Source organism: Corythoichthys intestinalis, chromosome 4 (assembly GCF_030265065.1).
Source record: "Corythoichthys intestinalis isolate RoL2023-P3 chromosome 4, ASM3026506v1, whole genome shotgun sequence".
Taxonomy (NCBI): Eukaryota; Metazoa; Chordata; class Actinopteri; order Syngnathiformes; family Syngnathidae; genus Corythoichthys; species Corythoichthys intestinalis.
The window spans coordinates 23,033,388-23,058,744 of record NC_080398.1 but is presented as its reverse complement, the minus strand read 5'-3'; the positions used below and the strand labels follow the sequence as shown (position 1 = coordinate 23,058,744).

At 39.4% G+C, this 25,357-nt stretch overlaps 1 protein-coding gene across 6 annotated transcripts in view; it reads left to right on the top strand.

The window, feature by feature from the left end:
• Positions 1-25,357, top strand: part of grik5 (glutamate receptor, ionotropic, kainate 5) — a 375,404-nt gene that overhangs the window by 232,791 nt on the left and 117,256 nt on the right. For all 6 annotated transcript variants that reach the window (XM_057834368.1, XM_057834366.1, XM_057834364.1 and 3 more), the window contains 2 exons: positions 1,876-2,040; positions 19,847-20,011. In XM_057834368.1, the coding sequence (XP_057690351.1) occupies positions 1,926-2,040; positions 19,847-20,011 (280 nt within the window). In that variant the 5' untranslated portion in view covers positions 1,876-1,925. The remainder of the gene's footprint in view (positions 1-1,875; positions 2,041-19,846; positions 20,012-25,357) is intronic.

The following is a 25,357-nucleotide window of genomic DNA, read 5'->3' as shown; positions in this document are numbered from 1 at the left end:
GTAGTGTGAAAATTGAACAAAAAATGTACTTCAAATACAAAGATATGTTACATAACATAAGCAAATTAAGTAGTGGTACAGACCATGATTTTGCCACCACCAAACACTGTTTTGTGGCAAAAGGTGGATTTTTCAGATGAATCTTCCATAATTACACCACAGTCGTCGCAAATATTGCAGGAGACCTACTGGAGCCCGCATGGATCTGAGATTCACTCAGAAAACAGTGAAGTTTGTTGGTGGCAAAATCATGGTCTGGGATTACATCCAGTATGGGGATGTGCGAGAGATCTGCAGAGTGGAAGGCAACATAAATAGTCTGAAATATCAACAAATCTTAGCTGCCTCTTACATTCCTAACCATAAAAAGAGACAAATTCTGCAGCTCGATGGTGCTCCATCGCATACTTCAATCCCTACCTCAAAGTTCCTCAAGGCAAAGAAGATCAAGATCCTCCAGGACTGGCCAGCCCAGTCACCAGATATGAACAGGATGAAAGAGGAAGCATGGACAACGAAACCCAAGAATGTTGATGAACTCTGGGAGGCATGCAAGACTGCTTTCTTTGATGTTCCTGATGACTTCATCAATAAATTGTATGAGTCCTTGCCGAACCGCATGGATGCAGTCCTTCAAGCCCATGGAAGTCATACAAATTATTAAATTTGGATCTCTCAGCACCACTACTTAATTAGCTTATGTTATGTAACATATTTTTTTATTTGAAGTATATTTTTTGTTCAATGTTCACACTACTTTCTGTAGGCGACAACATTTTTGTCGTGCCAAAATTGGACCTTTATATCTTCATTAAATGATTAATCTTTTTTTCTGTGAAACAAATATATTTTTGTACATTCAACATAATTTGGGAGGTTCTTAGCTTTCATATGAGCCATTTCTGAAACCAATTGAAAAATTTAAAGTCAGGTTATGAGCAATTGTTTCTACAAAATGGATAAGCGACAAGACTTTTGTCAGGGACTGTCCTGTGTCGATCCATTCAGTGACAGTAGGTGGTGTTTGTTTCCTTTAACCACTTTTGAGTTATTGTTTTCTTGCATGCAACTTGCAGTATCTGTATGAGGTACCTGTCTCGTTTTGTCAGTCCATTTGCAATATTACCCAAATAAAACAAATTAAAGCTTGCTTCTAATTTAAACACAAAATGTTCTCAGCAACCATTGCTACATTTCTCCAGAAAGAGGAGATCTTGGGGCTCTTCCAGAAGATATGGAAGTGGCCCACAGGTGAAAACATCCACATTCTCTCCAACATTAACCATGTTCAGAGTTTTTGCTTTGGAGTTCCGTTACTCTTGGTGTAATAAAAAAACACATAGTACCGGTATTCTTCCATGTGAAATCATGCCATAGTCAGAGTTAGATGGAGTTGCCTCTGTTTTGCGTATTTTTAACCACTCCTCATTGGAAAGTTTTAGTCCCGCCTCCCTCTCCCACCTGAGCTTGATGTATGTAATGGTCAGGTTTTTCATCCTGTGTAGTGGTAAATATGTTTTAGAGATCTGTTTTTTAGTAACTGTACCGCTTGAAGCATTCAGAAGTTTATTGAATGCAGAACAACAATAAAACACAAAGACCGGAAGCAGCATCCCCAATGTCACATGCCACCCAAACTGGCCCTGCTGAGAAGGACCTGCTGATTCAATCTGACACCTGAATGGTTGAGATTGGTAAAAAGGAATTGGTATTTCTATTATCTCCATTTGGCATTGGCAACACTGAGTCTGAAGGCCCTGGGCATTCCATTGCAGCACATAAAAATATGATCTGAATATTTGCTGAAATATGATCGGACTAAAAAAAATGTAGTTGGTTCTTCATTAACATGTGGTATTCCCTCCATTTTTGCAGGTGGTGGAACAGGCAGCCAGCAGACCGTTCTCCATGAGGAGCAGTAGAAGATGCCGGCTCTGCCAGCACTGCTGCTGTCAATACACTTCCTGTTCTTCCTCCTGCTAGCCAACATGCCACCACGCTCACTTTGTCAAACACCTGTACTCTCCGCTGTTCGCATGGGTGAGTTTCCGACTTATATTTTTGAACTAATGTGTTAACCCCGTAATGCCAGAATTTCTGCCTCCTACCCGAGGAGATAGGGTAGCACCCCCAGCACCCCCACGACCCTTGTTAGGATAGCAAATGACCTAATATCACTAGGCCACACCCCCGAAATGTTCCCAAATGACCATATATGACCAGGCCACGCCCCCAAATCTTCCCAAATGTCCTGATATGACTAGGCCACGACCCCAAATGTTCCCAAATGACCTGATATGACTAGGCCACACCCCCGAAATGTTCCCAAATGACCATATATGACCAGGCCACGCCCCCACATCTTCCCAAATGTCCTGATATGACTAGGCCACGCCCCCAAATGTTCCCAAATGACCTGATATGACTAGGCCACGCCCCCAAACGTCCCCAAATGACCTATATGACTAGGTCACGCCCCCCAAATGTCCCCAAATGACCATATATGACGGGCCACGCCCTCCCAAAATCCCCAAATGGCCTGATATGATTAGGCCACCCCCACCAACTGTCCCCAAATGACCTGATGTGATTAGTTAGGATAAGCGGTTCAAAAGATGAATTAATATATACTATAATATATGGCGGAAAACACTCAGGTGACTTGAAGTTCCGCTCTGAGACCCCCAATTTGGCCAAATTTCAAAATTGTCCGATATGCATGTGTGATACATCATTGGAAAGCTTAAAATCTTAATTTTCTGGGGGAAGAAAAATAGCAGCGAAACCCTAACTGGAGGTGAGAGCATGAAAGAGCATAAATAAAGACGCCATGATTTTAACGAGATATTATCACGTACTCACCTTGTTTCAATCCAAAAACTCCATGTAGCATGTACCACCGAGTGTCAAGACACAGCTGTGAATGGCCAAAGCCGGATTTTGGGGGGATTTTATGGGTGAAACATGATAATATAACAAGGGTCGCGGTGCAGAAATCGCAGACATCAAGGAGGGGTCGAGATTTTCTTTTTCATAAATTTACCCTTTTAAGCTTTTTTTCTTTCCAATTTTTCTTTGTTTGGACTGCTTATTTATCATCTAACATATCGGAGAAAATGTGACAGTAACAAAAAAAAAATAAAATTTAGAGATTGTTATGAGGTAGATATCTGACTTACAGACACCATTTTTTTTTCATTGTGATGTAAATTGTTTAAAAGGTTAAAATATGCGAGTGAATAATTTTTTTAAAGGTTTTTTTTTTTTTTTTTAGCTAAATATTAGATATCAATTAATGATTCTGAAGGAAGCCGCCCCTCTAGCCAGACCAGCAATCCGGCCAGAAGGGCAAACTCCGGGCGTTCACGTTAGTCTTATCCTCTTGTACTGACTCAATTTTGAAAGGTTTAAAGAAGGCTCGCTGAAAACAAGTTGACAATTTATTCGGTTCGACAGAGATCAATAAATGGCAAGGCGGAACAGAAACACTCAGGCGTGAAGGCAAGGTCATCCTATCATAAAATTCCCGAGAAAAATGACAACGGGTAGTTTAACATCAAGTCTTTTGAAGGCTCTCGTGGAGTGAGCCGTGTGCAGGAAGAAGGGTGTGTTTGGGATTATTTTTTGTTTGTGGATTGGGCAGGAGGATTCGGGAGTTACTGTTGTCCGGGCAACGAGGGTTGTGGGTTTCGCCCCCTCAGCGTCAAAGGGGCTTTTGGAGTCTTGTCAGTCGTGTTATCAGTTGGATATCAGGCGTTCTCCGGTGCTCCTTGTGTTAGGACAGAATGCCCCGCCATTTGTCCTGGACTGTCCGTTAGAACTGATTGCGAGAGTTGGTGCGTCAATCTTGGTCATGACGCACACGTTGGGATACCTTGATAAGATGGCGTCGTGTATATTTATGCCCTATATTTTGCTTGTTTTCCTTAAACTATGGTACAAGTGCTATTTATTTTATATTGGGTGTGTTAGAGTAATACAACCAATTAGACGGTGCCTACGAGAAAAGGTACTATCTCCTTAAATTCTAGGCTAAAAATGACAGACATTTTGAATAGTAAATATACATAATTATCTTCTTTTTATGGCTGGGTTGAAACAAAAGTGGTTGCGTGACATCTGTAAATGGGGGTCTCCAGGGCAATACGGACAAATAAAAAATAGTTTGGGGGCTTAATGCACTATGAATCTGCTATGGTAGTATATAGACATATTGTTCTATCAAACACAACAGTTATTTTGGTTTAAAATACAGCAGTTTATTTTAAAGAGGGGTGCAAGAGCAGGAACTGCTTTTTCAGTATTGTCTGTTTTCTGCCATATACATTATGTATGAAACTGAAAAAAAAAAAAAAGATTTATTTTTATGATGTATTCATGTAGTGTATGTATCTTAAAATAATAATCAATAATGTTGTTTTTTAATTAAAGAAGAGCTGAAATGTATGTCCTTGCAAAGCTCTTCTTTCTGCTGCAAAAATGCATGAAAAGGAAATATAAGTGTTCATCTTAGAATTAATCTACCATACATCAATTTATAGAATTATAGAATAGAATCCTTTATTCTCACTGTATGATTTGTGCTTTGACAAAGCAATTTTAAAAATTGTTAGGTTGAAAATGAAAGCCTGTCTGAATTCTCAGTATATACTATAGTGGCTTATCGACTGCTGAAATGAGGTATGTAATTATTTCATCTTGAACGTAACCTAAAATCAGTTCTTGTATTCAGCAATCCCGCAACTTTCCTCGTAAACATTCATCGACAAATGTTTCGAGGAAAAATACTGAGAATAGTGCTGTTTAGCGTTGACCTGACTTTGTCAATAAACTCAGCTATGTTTTTGCTTTGATAAAAGACAGCAATGAAATTGTAATGGTGAAACCTTCTGGCAGAGCGCTGAGAATGAAATTTGTGGCTGCTCAAGTCCCGTAAAGCGGCGTGTAATCATTTCACTTTTGACTTTATCTATACTGCATCATCTTGTGTCTTTATTTGAAATCTGTAAATTTTTATTCGTTTAAATAAAGAACAATAAAAACATTTAGAAAGTTAGAAGTCAGACCCTGGCAGAGGGCTGAGAATGGCATTTTTGGCTGCTAGAGCGCTGTAAAATCAAAACAATTCAATATTGCAGTTTGACTTGCAAATAGATCCGCTAATTACAAATGACTAACTTAAATACTGCCTTTTGAGGTCTCAAATAAGATTTCACACTGTCCAAAATACAGTGGGGCAAATAAATATTTAGTCAACCACTAATTGTGCAAGTTCTCCCACTTGAAAATATTACAGAGGCCTGTAATTGTCAACCTGGGTAAACCTAAACCATGAGAGACAGAATGTCGAAAAAAAAAAAAAACAGAAAATCACATTGTTTGATTTTTAAAGAATTTATTTGCAAATCATGGTGGAAAATAAGTATTTGGTCAATACCAAAAGTTCATCTCAATAATTTGTTATGTACCGTTTGTTGGCAATAACGGAGGCCAAACGTTATCTGTAACTCTTCACAAGCTTTTCACAAACTGTTGCTGGTATTTTGGCCCATTCTACCATGCAGATCTCCTCTAGAGCAGTGATGTTTTGGGGCTGTAGTTGGGCAACACAGACTTTCAAATCCCTCCACAGATTTTCTATGGGGTTGAGATCTGGAGATTGACTAGGCCACTCCTGGACCTCGAAATGCTTCTTACGAAGCCACTCCTTTGTTGCCCTGGCTGTGTGTTTGGGATCATTGTCATGCTGAAAGACCCAGCTCGTGTCATCTTCAATGCCCTTCCTGATGGAAGGAGATTTTCACTTAAAATCTCTCGATACATGGCCCCATTCATTCTTTCCTTTACACCAGTACTTCCCAAATAGTGGGGTGCGCCCCCCCCAGGGGGGCGCAGAGCGATGCCAGGGGTGGCGCGTGTGACCTCGGGGAACATGCTTTTTTTTCTTTTGTCCGTACCTAGAATAAAGTGTACTTGCAGATCCACTCAGTGGGTGGCAGTGGCACTCTCATTTTCAAAGTGCGCGCAGTATTTTTGAAGTAAGCAAGAGCACACAGAAGAGACTCATGAAGAGCTGGAGAGCTGTGCGCCGTGTTCAAAAGCCGTTTTCCGGCCGGACTCACGCAGCGACCCACTGTCTTCTCTGGCTCTCACGTGTCCGCCCGAGAGGTGCCATTTTCGGCTTGGGATCGTCACGACGACCGCCCTCACCCACGGTTCTCCCTCGGCTGCCGAGAATGCGCTTTTTTCGGACCGTTTGCCTTTTGGCTTTGACATTTAATACAGTGGTAGATGAGGAAAGACCACTGTTTACTGTGTCTAAAAATGATTATAGCGGACAGTCGGAAGCCAAATCAACCCCAATCTCATTGATAAGCCGCTTGGTTGTTTTTCAGTGAAAATGTGCCGAATATTGCCAACAATCGTCCCGCTTTGTCAGTGTTATATCAGTAAACCAGTGAGCACTGTTAGCATGCTCAGTGCAAAATAACCCCACATCATTGCAAACTGGAGGTGATACTGGGAGCAGCGAGCAGCGAAAATAAAACTGTCCTTCTGTCCAAAGACACTCCCCCCCCCCCCCCCCCCCTTCTATTCAGTTTTGTTTTTTCGATCAAATGTTTTGGCATATTGTCCTCATGAGTTAATGTTTCTAATCAATTTGAATTTGTTATTATTTACTGATTTTATTTTTCAGTATCAAATGGTCAAAAATGTACCTTGAGTGTATTTTTACAGTTTGGATGTGACTTTTTTTTTTTTTAATTCAGGCAAATTGATGCGCGTTAAGTCTTTTCTGTTACAAACAAAACAATGTTAATAAAGTTATACTTTATAAGTTGATCTCTGTTATTTTCTCTAATAGGAAAAAAAAAGGATACAATGTGAGGCAGAGGCGTACTTTTAATAGTAATATTATAGACAAATTATACTATTTACAGAGTTGGGGGGGCGCGAAACATTTACGTCTTCCTTGGGGGGGCATAACAGAAAATAATTGAGAAGCACTGCTTTACACAGATCAGTCCTCCTGGTCCCTTTTCAGAAAAACAGCCCCAAAGCATGATGTTTCCACCCCCATTCTTCACAGTGGGTATGGTGTTCTTCAGATGCAACACGAGAACCTGTGTTTCTACCAAAAAGTTCTATTTTGGTTTCATCTGACCATATTACATTCTCCCAGTCTTCTTCTGGATCATCCAAATGGGCTTTAGCGAACAGCAGACGGGCCTGGACGTGTACTTTCTTCAGCAGGGGACACGTCTGGCAGTGCAGGATTTGAGTCCCTGGCTGCGCATTGTGTTACTGATAGTAGCCTTTGTTACTGTGGTCCCAGCTCTCTGTAGATCATTCACTAGGTCCCCCCGTGTGGTTCTGGGATTTTTGCCTAACGTTCTTGTTATCAATTTCGACGCCACGGGGTGAGATCTTGCATGGAGTGCCAGATCGAGGGAGATTATCAGTGGTTTTGTATGTCTTCCATTTTCTAATAATTGCTCCCACGGTTGATTTCTTTACACCAAGCGTTTTACCTATTGCAGATTTAGTCTTCCCGGCCTGGTGCAGGTCGACAATTTTGTCTCTGGTGTCCTTCGACAGCTCTTTGGTCTTGGCCAAAGTGGAGTTTGGAGTGTGACTGACTGAGATTGTGGACAAGTGTCTTTTATACCGATAATGAGTTAAAACAGGTGCCATTAATACAGGTAACGAGTGGAGCCTCGTTAGACCTCGTTAGAAGAAGTTAGACCTCTTTGACAGCCAGAAATCTTGCTTGCATGTGGGTGACCAAATACTTATTTTCCATTCTAATTTGGAAATGAATTATTCATAAATCTAAGAATGTGATTTTCTGTTTTTTTTCCCCACATTCTGTCTGTCATGGTTGAGGTTTACCCATGTTGACAATTACAGGCCTCTCTAATCTTTTCAAGTAGGAGAACTTGCACAATTGTTGGTTGACTAAATACTTATTTGCCCCACTGTATCTACCGGCAATCCCACAAGAGTAAAAGTCACTTTTGTGATGGACTTGTTCGAGAGAGATAATATGACAGCTTCCTTTTCTGAATCAGCATTAAAAAAATACCAGCAAGTGTTTAAACGACCCTTGTGTAATCACCCTTGCAAAATGTCAGCGCAAACAGGAGAAGAGAAGAGTTACTTCAGGTCCCCGCTGCTATTTCAGGCGATCAGTATCATTCCTAAATCTGGTCGGGGGAACGGATCAGTGCCTGAAGCAACTCACTAGGAAAGAGAAAAACAAAGTTCAAGCAGGAGACAAGATTGAGAGCATTCTGAAATATACAAAAGGGCTCCAGACTAACATATTTCACGAAAAATATGAAAACAAGATCATTGACACAGTCCTCTCTATCATCCCTCTGTTATTTTGCATACTTAGTAATGACACCGAATGTAGTACAGTGGTACCCTCTACTTACGAACATCGCTAAAAACGTAATTTTCAGGTTATAACACGCCTAAACGGGAAAATATTCCCTCTTGTTAACCCCTTCGGACCTGCATTTTTTCTGCTGGGCAAAAAAATATCTTCGCTAATTTTTACTCTAGGGTAAACACCAGAACAAAGTGCAATTTTTTGGCCGGGGATATTTTATGCTTTTATTTTTTAAAATTTTTTTATTTGACATTTAGTTGACATTTCGATTTGGGTGTCGCAGTATGAGGCGCGACAGTGTTGTTATTGCGAGTCGGCGGCTGAGCCAAAGAACACAAGTCTCCTCGCGTTTTTTAATTCACAGGTTTTTTTTAACCCCACACACGAGTCAATACATAAATAGCACATTAAGGCACAGGTCACCTTGCGTTTTTGTCTCACGAAGAGGGAGATAGGTGATAGGCAACATCGATGTTGTGAAAGAGGACATTGCCTCACTCGAAAGATAAGCTACAGTGGGGCAAATAAGTATTTAGTCAACCACTAATCGTGCAAGTTCTCCCACTTGAAAATATTAGAGAGGCCTGTAATTGTCAACATAGGTAAACCTCAACCGTGAGAGACAGAATGTGGGGAAAAAACAAAAACAGAAAATCACATTGTTTGATTTTTAAAGAATTTATTTGCAAAATCATGGTGGAAAATAAGTATTTGGTCAATACCAAAAGTTCATCTCAATACTTTGTTATGCACCCTTTGTTGGCAATAACGGAGGCCAAACATTTTCTGTAACTCTTCACAAGCTTTTCACACACTGTTGCTGGTATTTTGGCCCATTCCTCCATGCAGATCTCCTCTAGAGCAGTGATGTTTTGGGGCTGTTGTTGGGCAACACGGACTTTCAACTCCCTCCACAGATTTTCTATGGGGTTGAGATCTGGAGACTGGCTAGGCCACTCCAGGACCTTGAAATGCTTCTTACGAAGCCACTCCTATGTTGCCCTGGCTGTGTGTTTGGGATCATTGTCATGCTGAAAGACCCAGCCACATCTCATCTTCAATGCCCTTGCTGGAGGAAGGAGATTTTCACTCAAAATATCTCGATACATGACCCCATTCATTCTTTCCTTGACACAGATCAGTCGTCCTGATCCCTTTGCAGAAAAACAGCCCCAAAGCATGATGTTTCCACCCCCATGCTTCACAGTAGGTATGGTGTTCTTCGGATGCAATTCAGTATTCTTTCTCCTCCAAACACGAGAACCTGTGTTTCTACCAAAAAGTTCTATTTTGGTTTCATCTGACCAGAACACATTCTCCCAGTCCTCTTCTGGATCATCCAAATGCTCTCTAGCGAACCGCAGACGGGCCTGGACGTGTACTTTCTTCAGCAGGGGGACACGTCTGGCAGTGCAGGACTTGAGTCCCTGGCGGCGCATTGTGTTACTTGTTACTGTGGTCCCAGCTCTCTGTAGGTAATTCACTAGGTCCCCCCGTGTGGTTCTGGGATTTTTGCTCAACGTTCTTGTTATCATTTTGACGCCACGGGGTGAGATCTTGCATGGAGCCCCAGATCGAGGGAGATTGTCAGTGGTCTTGAATGTCTTCCATTTTCTAATAATTTCTCCCACAGTTAATTTCTTTACACCATGCGTTTTACCTATTGCAGATTCAGTCTGCCCGGCCTGGTGCAGGTCTACAATTTTGGTCTTGGTCTTTTTGATCTTGGCCATAGTGGAGTTTGGAGTGTGACTGACTGAGATTGTGAACAAGTGTCTTTCATACCGATAATGAGTTAAAACGTGCCATTTATACAGGTAATGAGTGGAGCCTCGTTAGACCTCGTTAGAAGAAATTAGACCTCTTTGACAGCCAGAAATCTAGCTTGTTTGTAGGTGACCACATACTTATTTTCCACTCTAATTTGGAAATAAATTCTTTAAAAATCAAACAATGAGATTTTCAGTTTTTTTTGTCCACATTGTCTCTAATGGTTGAGGTTCACCCATGTCGACAATTACAGGCCTCTCTAATCTTTTCAAGTAGGAGAACTTGCACAATTGGTGGTTGACTAAATACTTATTCACCCCACTTGCACAATTGGTGGTTGACTAAATACTAATTTGCCCCACTCTATAACATTCATTGTGGTGTTTTATAGTTCTTGGAGCAGATTAGAGCATTTACGTGTAAAAGGCGTCTGTACTTACAGAATTTTCAGGTTACGAGACTACCTCCAGAACCAATTAATGTCGTAAGTAGAGGTACCATTGTAATTGTTTGCACTGCATTCTCTCTGCGTATAAGCTACTTCAGGATGCCCATCATGCGCATCAAAAAAACATTCCGTCGCTCAGTTTCACCTTTTCAACCTTTCTCATCACGGCAGGTTTTGAGAAAGACATGATTGGGTGACAGGTTATATTTTCCTTCAGCTTGGTGTCACTTTGGAATTACATTTCAACCAAGTGACTAATGTCAAACTGTCAGGAGACTGGACCATGCTGCCTTGTACTGCAAGTTTTTTTTCTTCAAATAATGATAATATAATCAATAAACTTAAAATGCCAAGGTCAACAATTCTTACAAAAAAACCAAAAACAAAAAAATAAAACTCAAGCCATGCTAGCCCTAAAACATTTTGACTTCCAGTAGGAAATCGCAAAATATTGTCCTCGTGGCCTCAATTAGTCCAGAGCCCATAAGTTTAAGACCACTGATTGAGAAGAACGCAGTATCAGGGTGGGAGGAATGTTTAGAGAAACAAGACTCCTCAATGCCATAATTTAATGAAGATGAAAATTACCAGATGATGTCATGTTACAAATCCATCATTTGTCTGAATTATCACACAACATGCCCATTTAATGTTTCAAGTGGGGTTAAATTAAAATCAAATATCATCAACTCTGTTAATTTTCACAACTCCAATTGCTAGTGGGCTTCCCTAGCCCCTCATCACCCGCCCCCACACTCTTCTCTCACAGCGCATAATTGGAGTGACTTGTAAATATGTGTAGCATTTTAAATCTTGCATATGAGGAGCATTGCAATTAAGAGACATGCGATCCACCCACAGTTGTCTGATTAATTTACAAGAAGTCTACATAAACAACGGTGTGCAACTCTAATTGTTCGGCTGACAACGTTTTACTTTTAACTGTGCTTTGGCTTGATTGAAATTAAGAGAAAGAGTGAGAAAGCAATTAACTCATTGGCTACCACTGACGGCAATAGGCGTCCTATTCATATAACCTAAAAGGTTCTGGCATTAACTGTGATGTTCTCATGGCAATGCATTTCAGGTGTTTAACTCATTTGCTCCCAAAAACGTTTTTTTTTTTTTTTTTTTTGACAAGAGGCATCTCTAGGTTCTGTTGCACCTAAACTGCAATGCACAGTGCTCAAAACTCATTTGAAAGCAATAAAACTGGCCACTGGAGGGCAGTAGCGCATTTTGTAAGAACTCATCTCGGGCCAAGAAAGGAAGTGAAGAAAAATAGTCAGGAAATGGAAGTTGGAGGTATCATGTGAAGAGGCGTGAGAATTTGAGAAAAATGTGGAGAACGATCGGGGGGGAAAAAAGGCAAACGACACTGGAGGAGTGTTTTGAAAGGAAAACTAAACCATCGTCAAAGAAGGATTCAAAAAAATCTATCTTGATGAGACAGACGGTGACTGCCACAACAGCGTCAGGTTCCACACACGTTCTGCGGAGCTCACATTGCGTTATTCCTGAGCCCGAGGTTGAAACCAACGATGAAAAAAGTGAGATCGATCTTGACTCATCAGATTACTGGGAAACACCTCATTCAACCGGGAGCAGCCGAGAGCCTTCCCCGTTGTTATGTGCGCAAATAGTTCAACAGTTCAATAGTTTAGTTATGTGTAAATCAATTGTTACTTTGCGATCAAAAGCTCTATTTGTCTTATTGTTTGTTATTTTGTAGAATGAAAACATTATTCAGATGTTTGGGATGTCACAAAAGCAAAACAAAAAAAAAGCTCAATTTCTCTGTTTTTTTTTCATCAGAAATGGGAAAATTGCTCAAACTAAGCTATTTTCTAATTCTGATTTCTAAAGAACAGAAAAAGATATGAACTATTTTTCTGCTGAAAGAAGAGAGTCTAATCTTCTTTTGGTGGGTTCCATGTTTATATAGCAATAGAACAAAATTTTCTGTGGGCCTTGTAAAATCAGTCAAAATCCGGTGAAAATGGCTGGGAGTGAATGAGTTAATAAATGGTTAATACTGTAGATGCAATAATCAAAATGAGAGGCAACCACAGACAGCTAATGTAGACAAGTGTTGTTTTTAGCCCGTTTAATTGTTGTCTTAGTCTTTTGGACAATAATACTTATTAGTCGTAGTCATATTTTAGTCATTTCAAAATGTGATTGTCTTCATCTAGTTTTTAGTTTTACTCCCAAAATAAATAAATAAATAAATAAAATAAAGGTTTCCAATTATTTAGAATGAACATTGACAGTCGAGCAAATATTGTAGTGTCTACAAGCACAACGGCAACTTGGTGATAATACACACTCAGCAGGAAAACGGTACATTTTTTTCAATTAATTATACCCACCTGGAAGTCATGAACTATACTGTATGTAGAAAAAAACTTGTCCGAGAGTTTAAGAGGACACTTGCTGTTAGCATTAGCCTAATGCAAATGCTATGCTATGCTACGAGTTACATTTAATGCATGATGATCACTCAGCACAGAGCTTTTTCCCAGGCTAAAGCAACATTGCATATTTTCTCTGGCCAAGATAAGAAAACAAATCTTACCGTGTATGTGTGTGCAGCCTTGAGAGTGGAGAGGACACTGCACTGGTGAGTGGAGGGTGGGGGGGGGGGGGCACAGCACGTCACATGAGTGACACAACCAGACAATGCTACAATGCAGGCTAACTACTAGGGGTGTGAAAAAATATCGAAATGGTGATATATCGTGATACTTTGTATCCCAGAAGGTTATCGATATGCTTCTGCCAAGAATCGAGATCGTTTTAAAAAGGTGTCAAAGTCTAAAAAAATAAAAAGGAACAAACAAGTTGCTACCAAAATCTTCCACCATAATAGTGTCTCAGTTACCACTAAGGCTGCATTGATGGTGCTCGACGCCCAATCCATTTAGACTAGGAACGTTCGTTGATTCGAAACCAGAGCATTCGCAGTCATTCTGTGATATATAGGGTATTTGCAGGTCACTTGCTGTTAATTTTAGGGCATTTACAGGTCATTTCCTGTTGAGTTTGACTCACTGCCTATTCAATTGGGCGATTCCCAGGTCACTTCCTGTTCTGTAAATCCCCCCCAAAAAAACAAAACAAAACAAAAAACCAGGAAGTGACCTATAAAATACCCCAAAATCACTAGGAAGTAACTGAAAATCAACAGGTAAATGACCTTAAATGGCCCAAAATTACCTCATTGCCTGGCATTGGCTGCCACTGACAGCCATTAGACGTTCAATCCGTTTGAAGTGGAAGGGATGGCTACCCTCCCAGTTCAACAGGATTGGATATTTACTAGTGATAAACTCATTCCAATTCACTGCAGAAGCTTGTTTTTCTTTTTGGTAGTTGTTTGTAGAATATCCTAGAATGATTTCCTGACCAATGTATCGATAATCGTTGTATCGTCAGATCATTGTTATCATGAGCTTTGTATCGCTAATCGTATCATATCGTGAGGTACAAAGAGGTTCCCACTCCTACTAACTACACATAAAATGTCACATATTGTGTATATAACACGTGACGGAAACTATTGTACATTTTCGTCTCATTCTCATCTCATCAGATGAAAACTGTCATTAGACTTGTTATGTTTTAGTCTTCCAAAACACATTTTTAGCTCGTTAGAGTCTCGTCACCGTCATGAAAAAAAGTGTTTGTTGACAAAATATTTTCGTTGTCGTCATCGTTGACAAAAACGACACTGATGTAGGCTAAAAAATGGAAAATAAAAAACCCAAAAGCCCAGACATTCACATGCAGACGAATATTTCTAAAACTTACTAGACCACACTCTCTAAAGGCAAACTCACAAATACTACAATACATAATTTAACTTTAAAGAACCAGTTTCTTGATATGCTTTTTGTTCATTTATAATATGATTTAGCACTATTAATAAAAACAAAGACGTCTCTTTTCACACGTCCGTAACATATTGATGGGAAAAAAATTATGGTAAATTAGGCAACGTGATTTTAACTTATAAGTCAAGATACCGCTGTTATAACATTTGGTAAAACAGACTTCTTATATACATGCTTATACTTATATTTAATAGATAATGTGTTTCATCTTTAAATTTTTACACATACACGGCCAAGTACAGTATTTCTTAGACATTTGTGCATACAGTTAACATTTATGCTTTCCTTATTATAATTAGTCACCAGATAGGGTAACTTCTGTCTAGTCAACCTTTTCTTTGTCCTGGGCCATATGGCCCCCATGTAGTCTATGTATTCTATAGACCCCACTCACCAATGTCACACAATGACGTGTCGCTGTATCCGGCCACCATATTGTCCGTCATTGTTTAGCCGTATTCTCAATGGTTTCAATTTGTCGTGCAATTTATAGTGCAATTCATGGAAGCCCCGGTGCTTTCAGACGCTGTAAACTCATTGGATGCGTTGCATATAAGGCGTTATGTGGAAAAGCTTCAGTCTATCCATTCGCCAGATCCATATTTGATGCCTAAATCGATATTTTTCGACCCGCTGTCTTCGTCGTCTCTGCCTGACATCTGCTACCCGGATATCTACAACTATCTTGTCCACAGAAACTCAGCCTATTCTCACGAAACTTTGAAAAACATTTAAGAGCAGCACATTACCCCGTGTGACCCTTTACTTTCAATTTTCTAAAATGGCAACAATCAATTAAAAAAAAGTTCACTGCGATGGCCGACGCTTCAAGGATAGGTGGATATTGGACTATTTCTTCAATACAATACGCAACAACTGTGTCTGCCTCATTTGCAAAGAGACAGTCACTGTTTTCAAAGAGTTCGATGTGACGCGATATTACCAAACAAGACACGCTGACATGTACGACATTACAAGGAAGATACGCAGCGAGAAATTATAGCAACTTGAAGCTAGTTTAATTTCACAGCAGCAGTATTTCGCAAGAGCCCGAGTGTCGAAAGAGAACGCCACAAAGGCGAGATTGTTGAAATTATGAATTAAAAAAAATAATAATAAAGCAAATGTGACACACAGAAGGGCTTGCTGAAAATTGTTTAAATATATTGTTCTACGTAAATCAGCCACGGTAGCCCCCCACATTTTTACCACACCAAATCTGGCCCCCTTTGCAAAAAGTTTGGACAACCCTGTTTAACTGATGATCCGCAGACGAGGCCAGCTTCTTTCACTTGGTACCAGCTAAATATTATTCAAAAAATAATGATGGCGGAAGAAATAAACATCTTGAATTTGAAAATGTATGTTGTCGGCGATTAGCCTCGCAATGATCTTAATTGTGGTTGTCAGCCCAAAACCCTCTAAATATATATTAAATGCATCTTACCAGGTATAAAATGACTACTACATAGTATGTGGTGATCATTTGGTGCCCAGTTTTCTCGTCGAATTGCAGCAGTCCATCTCGCCCTCCTCTCCGGGTCTCTCGGAATACGGTAGAACTTCAAGTCTCTCCGTCTATCTTCTCTGTTACTGCAACCAACCGCCACACATGCCTTCACCATTTTGATTATTAATGTTAACGAGCAGAAAAACATGCCATAATAGGAGGAATTTACGTAGCGATAATGCGTAAACACGACGAGCTGACGGACAATATGGCGTGGTTGTGACGTCATGTGAGTGGGGTCTATTGTGTGTTCTATGTTGCTTTCCTGACCCTCCCATCATTTTTTTTGCCCCTGGATAAAGGGCGTTGCTATCACAGCAACCACAAAAGCTACATAGACTTCCTCCGTGTTCTTTTTAGCCAAGCTAGGTGTACATAAACCTAGATTCAAATCTAACTATTCACCTCCTTGGTTGTTTTCCCCTTTTTATTGAATTCATAAATACATCATGGTTAAAACAATTTTGGTATTTTTGGCACACAAAAAAAAATATTTGAAAAATATTGTTAATGTCAACGTGATCACAGAAATATGACGTCTTATGTGATGGCCAAAAAACCCTAAACTTTTCAAGTGGTTGTAGATTATTTGGTCTGATGAGACCAAAAATGGAGCTTTTTGGCTATCAGATAATATGCTGTTTGGTGTAAACCGAACACTGCACATCATCAAAAACACACCATCCTCACTGTGAAGCATGGTGGTGGTGGCATCATGCTGTGAGAGTGTTTCTCAGCAGCCAGACTTGGAAGGCTTGTAGAATGAATGCTGCAAAATACACCGAAAAATTGGGCGGAATCTTCTTCAGTCTGCAAGAAAACTATTGCTTGGGAGAAGATTTATTTTCCAGCAAGACAATGATGCAAAGCATACTGCAATAGCTACACAGGAATAGTTAAAAAATAAAACAGGTAAATGATCTGGAGTGGCTAGATCTCAATCTTAGAAAGAATTTGTGGCTGGACTTGAAAAGGGCTGTTCATGCCTGATACCCGCGCACAGAGCTTGCACAGTTTTGTAAAGAAGAATGGAGCAAAATTGCATTGAGCTGATGTACAGTACAAGACTGATTAAGACTTATCCACACAGACTCTACTACTACTACTACTACTACTGTTATTGCAGTCAAAGGTGCATCTACGAAATACTGACTTGAAGTGGGTGATTAATAATTATGCAAACAATTATTTTCGTTTATATATTTTTATTTCATTGTCATTATTCTGTAGAAATCAGTTTTCACTTTGACGTTCAAAAAAAAGTTTTTTTCTAACAATTTTTTGTGTTAAAATGCCATTTGACCATGATTGATTTATGTATGCATTAAAAAAAGAAGACATCCAAGGGGGTGAATACTTACTATGATCGGCACTGTAGATGTCTATAGAAGTTTCCGAGGTACTTCCGCATTTCTGCTCGCGACTTTCTTTTTACGCTTTCTCTAATCAAAACAATAGTGGAAATGGAGTGGCATTAGGCCTACTCGTCAAAATCCCTCAAAAATGACAATTTGGAAATACCGCATCTATTAACCATCATCACGACAAGGGAGGGCAACATGTTCATGAAGGCAGATGTGGAACCAAGCCTGGGCCACCACAGATGTCGGGTGTTTATGTAGCCATGTTGCCGCTATGTTATATGGAAGGTATGTTCTTCCAATCCCTGCATTTTCATGTGTCCAGTGCTCCAAAAATACTAAAGCTAAAATCTTGAGACGACTTGTTGTCTTTGATATTGTTATTATGATGATGATTATAATTATGATGATGTTTAATATTATATACTACAACTACTGTACTGTTGTGGCTGCAACATATGCTAACTGCTGCTAGCCTGTTGCTAATCAGTACGTGCAAGATGGCACAATTATGTAAACGCATAAATGCAAGTTACAAGTTTTTTGTTCGTTTGTTTACAGATGGAAAACACTGTTAGGCAAGGGAAGACAAATTGATGTGCCTCACAACAACACTTAGAGTACGTCGATAGACATATATCGATACTACGTGCATTCTACTTTGATGACGGAAGGCTCGACTTATGCTCCACCTTCGTTAATATTTTTCTAATAATTTTATAAATTGTGATTTATTTACCTGTTTTGCACATGCACACATCGTTTTAAATAAAACATCAAATGGAATCATGTTGTCCAAATGTTTTATTGTGATCAATATCTGCAATAAAAAAGGATGACATACTATTTGAGTTTATATGTGCATGTGTGATGAGGTTCTAATACCATAACTATAATCTAACCGGATGACAAATACCTTGCAGTATTTCCTTGTAACTACAAATTCGTGTTAGCCCTTCTGCATTCGGCAACTGTAATATAATTTGTTATTTTGCCTCATTTTGGTCACTCAACTGGCTGACATATCAATCTACACCTCAAGTTAACACTTGCTGCACAGATTGTTAGAAATTTGTACATGAACGATCAACGAAGTGATGAGAACAAACGCACTAAACAGAAAGTCCTAGAGCCTCATCTACAGTGGGGCAAATAAGTATTTAGTCAACCACCAATTGTGCAAGTTCTCCTACTTGAAAGATTAGAGAGGCCTGTAATTGTCAATATCAGTAAACCTCAACCATGAGAGACAGAATGTGGGAAAACAAAAAACCACATTGTTTGATTTGTAAAGAATTTATTTCCAAATTAGAGTGGAAAATAAGTATTTGGTCACCTACAAACAAGCAAGATTTCTGGCTGTCAAAGAGGTCTAACTTCTTCTAACAAGGTCTAACGAGGTTCCACTCATTACCTGTATTGATGGCACCTGTTTTAACTCATTATCGGTATAAAAGACACTTGTCCACAAACTCAGTCAGTCACACTCCAAACTCCACGATGGCCACGACCAAAGAGCTGTCGAAGGACACCAAAGACAAAATTGTAGACCTGCACCAGGCTGGGAAGACTGAATCTGTAATAGGTAAAACGCTTGGTGTAAAGAAATCAGCAGTGGGAGCAATTATTAGAAAATGGAAGACATACAAGACCACTTATAATCACCCTCCATCTGGGGCTCCATGCAAGATCTCACCCCATGGCGTCAAAATAATAACAAGAACGGTGAGCAAAAATCCCAGAACCACACGGGGGGGACCTAGTGAATGACCTACAGAGAGCTGGGACCACAGTAACAAAGGCTACTATCAGTAAAACAATACGCCACCAGGGACTCAAATCCTACGCTGCCAGACGTGTCCCCCTGCTGAAGAAAGTACACGTCCAGGCCCGTCTGAGTTTCGCTGGAGAGCATTTGGATGATCCAGGAGAGGACTGGGAGAATGTGTTATGGTCAGATGAAACCAAAATAGAACTTTTTGGTAAAAACACAGGTTCTCGTGTTTAGAGGAGAAAGAATACTGAATTGCATGGATGCATTGCATTGCATACCCACTGTGAAGCATGGGGGTGGAAACATCATGCTTTGGGGCTGTTTTTCTGCAAAGGGACCAGGACGACTGATCTGTGTAAAGGAAAGAATGAATGGGGCCATGTATCGAGAGATTTTGAGTGAAAATCTCCTTCCATCAACAAGGGCATTGAAGATGAGACGTGGCTGGGTCTTTCAGCATGACAATGATAATAATAATAATACATTTTCTATTTCGCTCAGGAAACGTGTCTATATATTCACATTTTTATTATGTTCCTTATTTACATTTTAATTTATCTAATCATTTATATTATGATATTGGGTATTTTATTTATTCCATATTGTGTATTTTACATTATTCTGCATGAAGCTGTCCTTCAGCAATCCTTACTTTCTTCCTTTCTCTATCTCTCTCTTCCTGGCTCTAGCGGCCATCTTGGACGACCAGTCCGTGTGTGGGCGCGGCGAGCGTCTGGCGCTGTCGTTGGCCAGGGAAAACATCAACAGCCTAATGGAGGGCCCGGCCCGAGCTCGAGTGGAGGTGGACATCTACGAGCTCCAGAAAGACTCCCAGTATGACACCACTGACACTAGTGAGTCAACCCCCTCATTCAGATAAGGAAGCTAAAAATACACAGAATGTGCTGGTTACATCCTTAAAAGTATTATTTTTGGCAGCTGGAGTCCTGTTTAAGAATGCGTGCTAGTTTGACATTTGACTTTACGTATTTTATAATGTCTACTTCCATTAGGTAAAATCAGTGGAGTTTAAATTAAATTTCTAAGGTTGAAAATCGGGCCCTGGCAGAGCGCCTAGAATAAAATTTGTTACTTCTTGTTTGAGCACTGTAAGGGAGCGTGTAGGGATTTGACATTTGCGCTCATCTACATCATCTTGTGCCATTATTTAAAATCAGTAAATGTATTGCTTTGATAAAGGTGGACGATGAACATTTTTAAAGGTGAAACTCGGCGCCCGGCTGCTTCAGTGACGTAAAAGAGATTTTTTTTTTTTTTTTGCAAGTGTCTTGGTCTTCATTTGAAATCGGTAACCTTTTTTGCTTTTCTACTGGACAATAATGGATGAAATTACCTTGAGTTTGAAAGCAATCCATAAAGGTTTTGGGCCACATTGAAAATACATTCGTGGCTGCTCAAGCATAGCAAAGCAAAGGGACGTAATTCTGTCGACCTCATAACTTAATCCAAAAAAGCTATCATTTTTTGCTTTGATAAACAATCATATAATGCAATTCCGAATGATTGGGGATACAATTTGTGGTCCTTTATTTTGCCTCTGAACATACCTTCATTTTCTTGGGTTGTTTTATACAACCAGTACTGTGTTCTTCTTTTTTTTCTCTTTTTGTTTACTTTGATAAAGGATAATAATGAAATTTGGAAAGGCTGAGTGATGGGAATATAATTTTTTGAATTACTTTTATTTACTTTTTTCATTCATTTGACTAGTTCTACAGTAAATTGTCTGTTCTGATTAAGGATAATGGAAATTGTAAAGGTTCAGTGCTGGGAATACAATTTGTGACCATTTATTTTACTTTTAAATTTGGCTAGAGCACTGATCATAATGTCTGTTGCCTTCTTTTATCGTAATTCAAAATCGGTAAAGATATTGCTATTTTAAAGTAGGGCTGTTCCAGTTTTCACGTATGTCTTTAGGCAAGAGTATCCATGTTATGCCCCCAAATGAAATATGTACATTGAGTTTAGAAAAGGGCGCATCACTTTGGGTCGTAATTCAACAGCGTCTTCAACATAGCATTAGCAAAAAAAGGTCTTATAGCGCAACTTGCCCCTGGTGTGGGGTAAATTGTGGCATTGGGGAAAATAAACAGTGATAAGTTGCGCCATAAATTACTAAAGTTAAAAAAAAATAAAAATAAAAATTCAGATTTAAATTTTCAGTGTTATATTGAACTATCTATTAAATGTTTTTAATATTAAAATATGACCATACGAATACCACACATTTACTTCCAATATAAAGCACCAACTGGGCACGGTAAAATGGTTGAGAGAAAGCACTGAAGACTTCTAAAGTGGCCAGCAATGAGTCCAGACCTGAATCCCATAGAACACCTGTGGAGAGATCTGAAAATGGCAGTTTAGAGAAGGCACCCTTCAAATCTCAGAGACCTGGAGCAGTTAGCCAAAGAAGAATGGTCTAAAATTCCAGCAGAGCATTGTAAGAAACTCATTGATGGATACCAGAAGCGGTTGTTCAGTTATTTTGTCTAAATGTCATGCTACCAAGTATTAGGCTGAGGGTGCCAATAGTTTTGTCTGGCCCATTTTTGAAGTTTTCTGTAAAATGATAATGATTTATGATCCCCCCCCCCCCCCCCATTCTCTTTTGTGTTTTTCATTGCAAGCAAAATAATTGAAGACATTACTACCAAAGCATTTGTAATTGCAACCATTTTCAGGGAGAAATTGAGCATTATCTGACAGAATTGCAGGGGTGCCAATACTTTTGGTCAGCAGAATACAATGAAAAACACCTATTTAAAAGTTAAAATCACATATATATTATATTATGCTTATTCATAAGTGTTGTAATTGACTCTCTTACATGATAAATACAACAACGTATTCAGTAATGTGTAAAAACACAAAACTAATGTGTATATACAATGAAACACCTATTTAAAAGTTAAAATCGTGTATATGCTTTATTTTGAGTGTAGTTTTCTGAAATAGTATTGGTTACACATTACAGTGACATCATGAGACATAAGACCGTCATAATTATGACATGACTCTGTCATGAGCATTAATGAATGCTTATAACAGATGTCATTAAGTGTCATCTGGAAAATTAATTTCTTTAACTCCATTTATGTCCAGTCTGCATCTTTAAAATCCATTCAAAACTGACATAAACACTGTTACCCGTGTTACCTGACTGGTAACACTTTATTTAACAGCGGTGTCATAAGACTGTCATAAGATCATCCTAATTATGACACGGTCACAAGCATTCATATGACAGATGTCATTAACTGTCATCCGGCAAATTATCCCACTGTTAAATGGATGTAAAAGATCCGGACTGGACAGAAATGGAGTTAGTGAAAAAAATTGCTGGATGACACGTAATGACTAGAGCTGTCAAATTTATCGCGTTAACGGGCGGTAATTTTTATTATTTTAAAAAATTAATCACGTTAAAATATTTAACGCATTTAACGCATGCGCGGAACAACCCACTCATGCATTGCCGCAAACAGACTACAATGGCGCCGTTTTATGTGTATTTATGTGAGAGCTAAGAGGAAGAAATAAGCGAGTGGAGTGGACACTGGCATTCATTGGGGCCGTGCTATTTTTTGGCATAAGCTTTGGCATCTCTTCCACAACAATTATAACTATTGCGGCGGGCGACGTGGGGAAGAATGACAGGAGATGATCTTAATCATAAAACCCTGTGTTGAACACAACGCAGAGCAGATATACCAATTGCAGCCACCACTGACAGTAATGGTTGCCCAACTTCCCACCATGCATTTGGGCGGAACAGTTAAGTCGCTACAGTATCATTTACTGAAAGCACAACAAAAATAATGTATCTATCTCTCAAAAAAAAAAAATCTCAAAAAGAAAAGCGCTCAATGCAAAGAGAACTGGCATTCCCAAGCAAAATAGCTATGCAAAATAATACTCAGACTTTGGTCAAACTCTATTCAAACATTTCGTTTTGCTAAAAAAATACACTTGATGGCAATATTTAGTCACAACAAACTATCAGAGGTCTCATACGTTGTGAAGTCAACACTCAAATGAACGTAAGGTACAATGAACCCGGAAACTTCGGCGTCAGTCGGGGGGAAAAACGCACTTGAAAAACTTGGCTAGATCTCAAATTAATTTAAAACTTGCCCTTGACATCTTGTTGTGTATTTCAATCACTAACTTCCACAATGGCGAGCTATTAGTTTATTTTTTGATTGAAAATTTTACATAATTTTTTAAAACGAAAACATACAGAGGGGTTTTAATATAAAATTACTATAACTTGTACTCACATTTATCTTTTAAGTATTACAAGTCTTTCTATCCGTGGATCCCTTTCACTGAAAGAATGTTAATGTTAATGCCATCTTGTGGATTTATTGGTATAATAAACAAATACAGTACTTATGTACAGTATGTTAAATGTATACGTATATCAGTCTTGTCTTATCTTTCTATTCCAACAATAATTTACAGAAAAATCTGGCATATTTTAGAGATGGTTTGAATTGCGTTTAATTACGATTAATTCATTTTTAAGCTGTGATTAACTCGATTAAAAATTTTAATCATTTGACAGCCCTAGTAATGACATTTGCTCATGATAGCATCTTGTCATAATTATGTCTTATTAGTTTTATGACGTCGCTATCAAATAAAGTGTTACCCTTAATCATACTTTAACCTTAATCAGTACATTTTTGTGAAAAAATATAGAATTAATTATTGTTGCTGACCAAGCACTGCAAAGAATACACACAGTATTTTCACCTTCAGTCAAATTTTTTGTCGTTTCTTGCTTTGACAAGGGGCAATTATATTAATTAATGTGTAAAAGACTGACAATAGACTACAAATTGTGACTGCTTGAGCACAGCGAAGGAGCCTGTCATGACCAGTGAACTTCACCAACTCGGCTATTCTGTGTTATAAATTATTCAAAATCAATATTGTCCCCCTTAGATGTATAACGATAACACTCGACATTCATAAATGATGAAGTATGTCATGATCTGAAGCTGGTAAGGCAGCTATGGCTTCCCTTGTTAGCCGTGCCTCTTTTTAATACAGCATTTTTTCTCTTTCCAAAAAGGCTGAAAACGATGCTTGGAGCAGAGCATTAAAAACGCACCACTTTTTTCTTTTATAAGCCTGTGCTGATGAGTTTACATCTTCACTGAAGACCGCCAATGACCCACCAAGCCAGTCTCATTAAAAGCAGTGGACCAGTGCCCTCCAGTAACAGCTGCTCCTGTCTAGTCCGCACCCAATGTGGCTCAATGAAATTCATTTTGATACAGTGGATAAAAACAAAGACTGCACAGGCCCGAGACTCCCTTGCTCCGATTCTGATACTGTCGGTCTCTGACCCTGCCACTGGCCTCTGGCGAAATGTCTAGTTGAGCATGAGAAGGCTTGTGTATGTACATATGTGCATGCGTCTGTATTTGTGTGTGTTGGTGTGTTTGTGAGTGTGTGTCCTTGACCGATGGGCAGGAGACTCTGACAAGCTTGTTCGCTCAAAGCGAATATTTTGCTGGGGTCTTTGGATCAGAGAGCTCGTCATCTTACAGCTACGGCTGTCTGATGCACAAACATGGGCGACGCACGAACGTGTTCAAAAACATGCACACAAATAAAGTACAGTACAGTATAAGCTAGCACTGGGATGCTAAATACCGAGTCGCTTTTTTTTTTTTGTTGACACTACAGAGCGACTTTCGAATGGATACCACTAGGGATGGGAATCGAAATCCGATTCCAATTCAGAACCGGTTCCTTGTGTTTCGAGGCCTCGACATCACAATGAAAAAGCCTGGACGATCCCTTTAACGATTCCTAAAGGCGCATATTGCGTTGTGATGTGTCTTGTTGTCCAGGCGCATCAAACTAGCATGGCGCCAAGAACCACCTGCTCCAAAGTTTGGCTACATTTCACCAGGAAAGAGGGTGAAAATAAAAGGTTACGATGGTTTAGCACGAGCATTGCAGCCGTAAACATAACAATGACAGCACGTAAGTTAAAACGCTCGAAAGTGTGTCTTTACTTCACGAGGAAAAATTACAACAAAACGACTTGCAGTCTTACAAGGTGGAGATAACTGCATCGGGAGGGAACGTGGAGATAACTGCATCGGGAGGGAATAAGACTGCACTGTCCTCACAGAGACACTAAGGCTTAGTCC